This window comes from Dendropsophus ebraccatus, chromosome 6, assembly GCF_027789765.1.
Source record: "Dendropsophus ebraccatus isolate aDenEbr1 chromosome 6, aDenEbr1.pat, whole genome shotgun sequence".
Taxonomy (NCBI): domain Eukaryota; kingdom Metazoa; phylum Chordata; class Amphibia; order Anura; family Hylidae; genus Dendropsophus; species Dendropsophus ebraccatus.
Window position 1 is genome coordinate 132591107 of NC_091459.1, and position 9880 is coordinate 132600986.

Sequence of the window (9880 nt, forward strand, 5' to 3'; positions counted from 1 at the left end):
ACTGCCTAGAGTGGCCATTGTGGTCAATGACTTATTTGTGTCATGGCGTAACCAGGAAATAGTAAGCAGTGGGGACAAAAGTATTGGTTAGTATGACGATATCTTAATCAGGCACAGACTTTTTAGAATTATTTAGATGACTGAAAACATGGAAACATAATATTAAGACTTCAATATTTCCTTGTCACAGTAATTGGGTGCCTGTTTTCTGTATTCCCCTGGAGTTAAAAGGGTTGTCCAGAACATATATTTTTTTTTACATATGGTTGGGGGCACATTAAAAAAAAAAAAAAAGGTTATACTCACCTACCCCAATCCCCTTAAGGTGCCCTTCTGATCCTTTCCAGTCCTTCCATCACCATTACATCTTGGTTCCTGAGACAAGGCAAGTGAGTGGCTATGTTGGCAGTCACTGTTGAGATAACTCATATCAGAACCAAAAAGCAGTGATTACAAGCAGGGAACAGGAGGAATAAGGGTAGGTGAGTATAACTTATTTTTTTTTCCTTTTTTATGTACCCCAACCCTATGTAAAAAAAAATGTTTATTCTCAGACAACACCTGTAACAGGTGTAAGAAAGTTATATAGATTAGTAAATGATTTCTGTTTAAAAAAATTATTCCAGCTGCTGTATGTCCTGCGTGAAGTGGGGTATTCTTCCCAATGTGACACAGCGCTCTCTGTTGCCACCTCTGTCCATGTAAGGAACTGTCCAGAGCAGGAGAGGTTTTCTATTCTACTGAACAGTTCCTGACATGGACAGAGGTGGCAGCAGAGAGCACTGTGCCCAACTGGAAAGAATACACCACTTCATGCAGGACATATAGCAGCTGATAAGTACTGGAAGGCTTGAGATTTTTAAATAAAAATAATATACATATCTGAATAACTTTTTTGATACCAGTTGGTTAAAAAAAAAAAGTATCTAAAGTATGGCTTGGAGGATGACCAGACACTACTTTATTCGGGGCAAACAAAGCTTATATCATTTATCATATATATTATATCATCTTCAGTCTATATTATATAAAACTGGAGAATATGATTTAAAATGTCTCCAATCTCAAGTTTCAGAAATCATTTAGTATATAAATATTTCTTTTTCCCAGAACAAATGTTGATCAGAATTAGATTTTTTTTCTTCTTCTTCTTTTATCGTAGAACATAATCTGGAGGTTTAAGTTTTCCCAATTGAAAGGCTCCTCAGACGACGGCAAGACTCGAGTCAAGCTGCTATTTCAAAATTGTGACACAAAACAAATTGAAATGAAGGTGAGTAATACGGCAATGAATTCCGCTCCGTAATCAAAGCGGAGAATATGACAGAGACGGTAATGGGGATCAGATGCTGTAAATGTTACAAAATTTCTAATTAAAATTTAGGCCCAATCAAAATGAAAGTGGCATGGGGGCCCGGATCAGACTGACTGCAGGTAGTATATAAATGTTTAACTTTAATTTAATCATGAATTTTCCATTTGCACTTCAAGCTTAAAAGGTTTAATAAAATATCGTCCTCTGACTTGTTATGTCAAGGGCGCATAATACCAAAGAGCAAAGTGCCCTGCCTTATTTCACATTGATTTCCATTCAAGGCAATATCGTCGAGCTTATCCGCCTAACGTGGAATGGATTCATTTGCATTTTTGTATCATAAAATAAAGGTCTGATTAATTTTCCTTTATTTAGAGAAGACTATGTCATGCCTCGAGAGGGATAATAGGCGCAGCGCTACCATCAATTCGATAAAATCCTGCATCAACAAGACGGATGGATGGTGCTTCACACGCTACGGCACCAGATGAAGAATACACAATAGGTTGCACCTGACACGCTACAAATTATAGGAAGAATGTGCAGTACAGGTTGTTTATAGGCACCGAAAAGTTATCTGTCAACTGTTGTAAGAGCACCCTGTGGATGTAACGAACAGCGCCTTATGGGGGGAGCCATTTATACATTGGGTTTTGGACACATATGGTGCATGGGAATCCAGATTACAGTTGTATAAATATGCATCTCGATGATGCCAGGTCTCCTCGGATACACAAATCTCTCGCCTTGTATCACATTGTCAAATTCTCAACATCCAACATGTAATTTGGGAATATGCCATCACTCTTTGTCTGGAACACTTCTAGATAAATCAGTATAATGGCCTAACCTATGGTTACAAATATTGAGCAACAGCCATAGGCAGTGTTTTTAAAATCCCCATCCCGCACTCAATGATCTGAAGTTCACGCGATAAATAGCAATCAAAAATTGGTGCTTATCTCCCATATTATTTTAGATAGATGGATGGATAAATAAATTTGCAGTGGTGCATGGCCCAGATAGAGCTCCATGAAAGCGTCTTCTGGTGCCACACGTGGTCATAGCTCATGGTTGGGATGATCTGATGGCTTCTACAGGTTAATTCCATGTTGTGTTGGTAGGTACAGTTATTTGGGACAGCAAATTAGTGGGTGCAGGTGGTGGATTCCATGGGGAACACTATGATGCAGCCAGGCAGGATGTTGAGTTGGGTGTCCTGATGGCAAAGTCCTGTAAACATGCCACATACACATAGGTAATAGTACAAGCAGCCAGCTTCTCTACTGAAGTTCTCTCAAAACAGCAACTCACAGTTTGGATAGCACAACCTTCCAACAATTGGTTGTGAATTACGGGAGTCTTAAGAAATATGCAGAAGTGAAAATCGAGATTCCCCATGTTCATTACTTTAAAGTGACGCTGTCACCCCCTTTTTGCATTATGACGTCTTTACACAGGTGTAAAGGGTAAACTTTGCAGTTTTCATGCCTTATTTTTATATAATACGTCATGGTGCTTGTTCCAGTAAAAAGTGATCTTTTATCATCTGAGGATTGTGCTACCTTGGTGGGGCTTCACGGCCAAAGCGCCACGTAGCCCCGCCCAAATCATCACCATATGCCCTGCCTCCATGACATCATCGGCTCATAAGGCCTGCCCCCTCCACTGCCATTGGAACAGGTCAGCCTAAAGGTTCTAGGCCCCACCCCCTATACCAATGGCCGCTGAGGGGGTGGGACCTATGTGTCAATGACATCACAGGGGCGGGGCTTACAGTGGCGATGTGAGTGGGGCTAAGTGGTGCTGCCACCGTGGTAGGTAGCACAATCCGCAGATTATAAACAATCACTTTTTACTGGATCAAGAGCCAAGATGTATAAAATAAAATAAAGTATGAAAACGTCCAAATTTACCCTTTTCACCTGTTTAGAGATGTCATAATGCAAAGAGGGGGTGACAGTGTCACTTTAAGCCCTTTAAAATATGTTTCTAACCCAAAAAGCTGTCTCTCACTGGCTGGCTCCCAGTTGTGTCTTGATATATGGTTCCGGTGGGGGTTCAGTAGCCGTTCCAACTGCTCACCGCGGGTACGTGGAGAGGTAAGTTACTACTTGTACTCAATCCCCCCCCCTGCGGGCTACCGGATCTTATAATCCACTGGACTTCTCCTTTAACAGAGTAACTCAGCTTTGTACAGGAAAAGGGAAATGAGCTAGCTCTTTACAACCCTCTCGCTATATATTGTACTCAAGAGATGGTGGTATCCTTATGTGTATCCATATATTCTCAGCAGTGCCATCAGCTACCTTCTATGGTCCTACATGTTTAAAATTATTTTGCCACTGTTATGTAAAATAATTTTATTGGATTTAATAGTAAGTTGCATTTTAGAGGACGGACAAAAATTCTCTTTGTAGCATATTTCTTATGGCCGCTAAGTAACGTTTTATTATGCCACATGGGTGCACATTGGAGTCTGTGAATCTAGACAGAATGATATTTTTATTGTGTAACTAAGTCACAAGCTCAGGGGATTTTGGTGAGCAAAGTAACTAGGCGACCATATTGTACTGAGAGATATATCTAAAAATATATTTGACATTTGAGATTAATTTCAATAGATACAACACCATTAGGGAACAGTTGTACCCAGCGCTGCACATATACTGTATACTGACATAATATAAACTGCACCTTAAAATAAATGAAAGTCTTCAAAGAAAGCCCAGCTGAAACGGTATACCGGGAGGTTATTAGTATTGCAGTGTTGGAGTGCATAACGATATGCAGATAACTAAAACTAAAGAGGACCTTCATGACCCATAAAGTACAAACTAAGTTTTATTAACTGTGGAGCACACCTTTTGGCCAATACCTTTATAGTAGTTGGTGATATTAGAAGGGGGTAACCATTTAATAAATTCTGCAGTACCCTTTCATGTAGCTTTAAATATTCTAGTTAGTCCTATTAAAGGAGAAGTTTCATGAAATTGAAAAAAGTGCAGAAGGCAGGGGGTGCAGGAAAATAATAATAAAAGAAAGTAAATTTACCTATCCCTGTGCTTCCATGGTGGCACTTCCAGGTCCTGCTGATGGCCACTGGATGTAATATTTGGCTGGAATCTGGGTACGTCACATACTCTGCTCTTCTTTCTGCAATGTCACAGCCTGGCTGATTGCCCACTCAGCCAGTAAGTAATTGCCTGAGTGAGCAGCCCACGCATGTGATGTTGCACCTGGAAAAGCTGCAGGTAGCTAGTGGCTGTCAACAGGACCCAGGAGGGACGCTATGGGGCACATGGATAGGTAAGCATAATTTGTTTGTTATGTTTCTGAAACCCTCTGGCCTCCTGACTTTTTTTTTTATTCTGTGGTACTAATCCTTTACTATTACTCATTGCATGGGTGGACTGCATTGCTGCTTGAGACGATATTCAGAATAAACACAACTTTTATTCTGGTGGTGGGGTATCAATGAGACAGGGCCTCAAGCATTGTGCATCACCTCTCTTCCTACCTTCTTCTGTGATCAAAATCCTGGTCTGCATCTTCATCATTGGCAGGCCTAGGGCACGAATACTCTAGGCCCCATCTCACTGACCCTAACCCTAACCCTATGGCCTCCTTCCCATATATCAGGCAGTCCTTCTCCGTTTCCCTTCAGCATAGTAATAAAGAACTGGAGAGAAACTGACATTTAAATTGATCCCATTGATTTGAATGGTACACTTGAAAGTATCAGGCGCTTGAATCTGGATGCCACATCGCCAGACACAGAGGATGGAAGAATGCATCTTGCAAAGTTGTTCTGTCTCCGACAACTGATGGGTAATGAAAAAACCGTGTCTGGTAAAAGAAGCATGCTGCAACGCCTGATATACCTGAAACCAGCCTAAGGGGTCCTGAGACATTATAGTGGAGTATTTATACCATAAGTACTATTGATAAATTATATAAGGTGCCCAAAATCCTTCCTTCCACAATCACCGCAAGTATAACTGTTAGAGGACTCGTCGCCCCAAAGGATTCAGGCGCTTTATGTCCAAAACCCACCAGGAGATCCCTCAGCAGCTTCAAATCATATACCGACAGGACCATCCATTTCACCTCATCTTCTAAAATGGTGACACAATCTATTCGGCTATTGCTCTTCCACGACTCATAATGGAAAGCCTCCTCAGTCATACTAATATACTAAGCCTAGTCAAGACTGCAGAAGGCCTTGCCCTTGACCCCTACAAAAATATCCAAAGGCCTCAACATTCATGAACCTCTCAAAAGTCTCAACTTCAGCTTCCAGACTCTACTTCAGTTATGGCAAAGCTGAGGCCCTCCAGCTGTTGCAAAACTACAATTTCCATAATATCTGAGCAGCCAAAGCCATATCTTTGGCTGTCCAGGCATGATGAGAATTGGATTTTTGCAACAGCTGGAGGGCCGTAGGTACACCATTACTGCTTCATCGCAGGATAGCACTGGTAAAGAAACTCACCAGTCCCAGAGTTCCATGACCCAACACCTATTCTCCAGTAACAATTGACTCGGCAGTCATTGTAGTCACATCAGGACCACATGACCACTGAGGCCATAAATTGGCTGCTGCATTCACATCCTGGCCCCTTGTAAGCCAAGACCAGAGGGACCATCTGAGGATCTGAATATGTATCTTGAATTACCCCTTAATTTTATCGTTTTAATTTGTCTTTATTGATCTTTTTCAGGAACTGGAATTTCAGGATCTCACCGGTGTTTTACATTGTATTCACTCCTTCATTGCAGCCAAGGTTGCATCTATGGACCCCACGTTTATTAACAGCCAAAGTATTACGAGGAAATATATTTACAACACGTGAAGACCGAACATGGAGACCCATTCTTTTCCTATGGGGTCGGAGATTTCATGCACAAATGATTTGGAATAGAAACTTTTCGGAATTAAACTCTTTTCTTCTGTCTGTCTATATCAACCCAGTGTATACCCATTCAATTTATTCTTCATTTAAATGTATTTCATAATCTAAAGCACATTTTCCTATTTCTTACATGGAAAAGGATAATGAAATAGCACTTTAAGGTCAAATATTCCAGGTTGTCTTAGGAGTTGTATATAGACACTGAAGCAGGGCTCTGGCTGGAGGGTTTTGTTGTATATAGCCTGGCAGCATGCATACTACATTTTAGAATTTTTCTTTACTTAGGACTTTAAAATCTACAATCTGCTGTAAGCAGCTTTAATGTAATATTCTGTTAATAAATTTTATGGTCTCACCAAATGTATTTATGATGGAATCATACAGATGGTCCAAGTATTTATGTATTTTGATAAGATAATATTACATACTGTATATTTCATCAGTGTGTTATAAAACTCATGGACAATGCAAATTCTTATAAATATTTAATTGAAAAAAAAAATGTCAGTGTCTTGTTTGTTTTCTTCCTTACTGTATTAGAAATGGCATCTGATTGCAATTGAAAATGCATTTACTTAAGCCCTTCAAGGTCCCTCCTCAGATGTACTGTAACTGTACGTCCATTTTTGTGCTCCATTCCTGCACATGAACGTACAGTTACATCCACTCATGAAATGGGCACAGAAGATGTCAGTGATCGCCAGACACCAGCCGCAACTGCCGGGACCCGAACCATGCTCGGATCCTGGCAGTTAACCTTATAGATGCTATAGTCAATGTGATCGCAGCATCTATACAGCAGAACAGAGAGCAAATTCTCTCTGTCTGTCATTGGGGCTGTGCAAAGAAATCACACAGCCCTGATAGTAGCTATGACAAACAGTCTCATAGCTATGAAAGTTGATCAGGCTTAGCCCTAAGGCAGAGTCCGATCAGCTATTCTTATGACAGGCACAATAGAAAGCGGTGCATATCAGTATTCCAATATATAACGCCTGTCATCAGGCAATCAGACAGTAAAGTCCGCAAGGTGAGATGGAAAAATAAAGTAAAAATGTAAAAAAAAAAGAAAAGAAAACACTAACAAAAAATAAACTAAGAAATAAACTAAAATACACACATAATCCCCATATCCCTCAATGCTAATAATGTAGGGGAAAAAACACACATATTTAGTATCTCGCTGTTTGCATAATGATGCTTACCTGCACGGTGACCACAGAATTATTTTTTTTTTTAAATGACATCACAGGATCACAAGTCAAATATTTTGACCAATTAGGATTAGAGCTGTGCAAATCTCGATTACATTCAGGTTCGTACGAACCTGAGTTTTCACCATTTGATTACTGGTGTCTATAGAAGTTGGGTGCAAACCCAAGGCTGTCTGGAACACATAGGCCAATAGCTGTCTCCACATTTTCCAGAATCCCTGTATCCAAGTTCTGCAGCCACAAGTAATCAAAAGCTGCACGTTCAGGTTAGGATGAACCCCAGTATGTTCAAGATTGACTAATTTCTAGTCAAGATCTAACTGCTGAGACTCCCACCGATCAGGAGAATGAGCCGGGAGAAGCCCTCAGAAGTGCGTTTCATTCTAACTCGATCTTCATCCAGCGATCTTCATCCATTGTAAGTCTTTGGGGGAGCTGGACAGAGATGATTGACAGCAGGAAAGTGCAGCATGCTACCATGCACATATCCTCGCTCATTCTCCTGATTGGTGGGGGTTTCAATAACAAGACTTTGACTAAAAAAAAAAAAAAAAATTCTATGACAGGTACACTTTCACCATTGAGTCATGCCCTCTCTTCCCTTATAACATGACAATGAAATTAACCTTGTAAAAGTTGAAGATTACTTACAGATTAGTAGCACAGAGAAAGCTTAGAAAACTTGGTGCTACTTTCAAAAATGTGACATGGATGCAGTTATTCCCCTGGGAAGTGATTAGAGTTGCCGGTATTTTCACTGCCTTTCCTGCTCTTTGGCCTTTGTTGGACACATCTAGGTCTCTTAGGGAAGTAACAATTTTTCTGTCTTTACGTTTTACAAAGTATTTTCCTCTTTACATTGTGTAGAAGTGACATTTGTCTACAGGCCATGGAAAGTTTTATTGTGTTCAAGTCTTCTTATAAACACAAAGCAATAAACATAACTTGGCACAGAGCTGGGCATGCATCGGCCACTCACCCGGTTTGCCACATTCTGGTTCTGCCAGCTTTTGGGGACATCCTGCTTCCTCACTCTGTTTACTGATTGGTTAGGCTGGGAGTGGGACATCATCAGGGGTAGGGATGATCGAACAGCGGAAAATCTTTGGTTCTATCGAACTCTAACCTTGTCCAACCTTCCTCATTTGATTCCCAATGCCTTCCCGGTCAGTGGGAAAGGAGGAGACAGCCTGGGTACCACCTGGAATTCCAGGATACAGCCTATTACCGGTACCCTGGCTGTCTCCTCCTTCCCCACGGACCGGGAAGGCATCGGGAATCAAATGCCGAAGGTTCGACAAGTTTCGAGTTCGATAGAACCTAAGATTTTCCGCTGTTCGATCATCTCTAATCAGGGGGAGGAAGATGACCATAAACTGTTCAGCGTTAGTGTCGGAGGAATGGTGTAGGTAAATATGGGGTCTTTCTTATTTTATTAAAGCAATAAAGAAACAGCAGCAGAGAGGCGGCCACTCACTGTTCTAGGGCAGCGTTTATTCGGATAACACCAACATAGGTTCACTGGCAGACATAATAATTGTGTTGCACTTGTTTTGTCTGCCTGTGAACCTATGTTGGTGTTATCTGAATAAATGCTGCACTTGAATGATGAGTGGCCGCCTCTCTGCTGCTGTTTCTTTATTGCTTTCATGAATTCATGTTTGGCTGAGCACCACCGAGAGTGTGACTAACTGCACAACACATGTCCAGTACCAGCAAGATGCCGCACCAGTGACTGAGGCGCTGCCTAGCTGCTTTGCTGCTCTTTCTAGAGGAATTGTTATTTTATTGCACAGGGAGGCACATTAGAAACTTTGCATAAACTTGAATTTATCAATTTTTTTCGAAAAAACAACATGGCACTAAAGCTTTAGAAAAGTTTTACGTTGTAGATATGCTTTAATTGTAATAAAAGTCTAGAAAGCGAAGGGAAAAAACTAATAGATTTAAGAGTTGAGCCAAAAGGGGCAGTAGCAACTAGAGATGAGCGAATACGATTCGATCGATACATTTAGTATTGAATACAATTGAGTAGTGTCGAATACCTGGCAAACATTCAAAAGCCCTCCCATCGCACTTGGCGCTTTTTTTAAATCCAATCACCATGCAGGGAGCCGGTGAGGGACCCTGGGAGTACGCACGCAGCGCGAAAACAGCGTCTACTCTCATTGGGTGGCTGAACCACATGACCTCGAATATTTAAGACTTGACTTCCGCCTTTTGACCACAGATGCGCTTTCAACCTAGTCAGGGAGAGTCTTCGAGCAGGGAGAGATAGGTTTTAATAGCGTTTTGGTTAGGCAGGATTACTACAGAACCCAAAAGTCCTTTTTCAGGGCTAATATACAGCAAAAAAAAAATCATCTCTGGAGTCTTTATTCAAAGCACTTCTCAGTGCTAAGAAATAGATGATATAGCAGCAGCAGCAGCTGTAT

General features: G+C 41.0%; 1 protein-coding gene across 1 annotated transcript in view; it reads left to right on the top strand.

The window, feature by feature from the left end:
* The window catches only part of SNTG2 (syntrophin gamma 2), a 284599-nt gene extending 278162 nt beyond the window's left edge, over positions 1 to 6437 (top strand). The window contains exons 16-17 of the mRNA XM_069974063.1: positions 1163 to 1273; positions 6040 to 6437. Of these exons, the coding sequence (XP_069830164.1) occupies positions 1163 to 1273; positions 6040 to 6171 (243 nt within the window). The 3' untranslated portion in view covers positions 6172 to 6437. The remainder of the gene's footprint in view (positions 1 to 1162; positions 1274 to 6039) is intronic.
* Positions 6438 to 9880: the final 3443 nt, after the last annotated feature.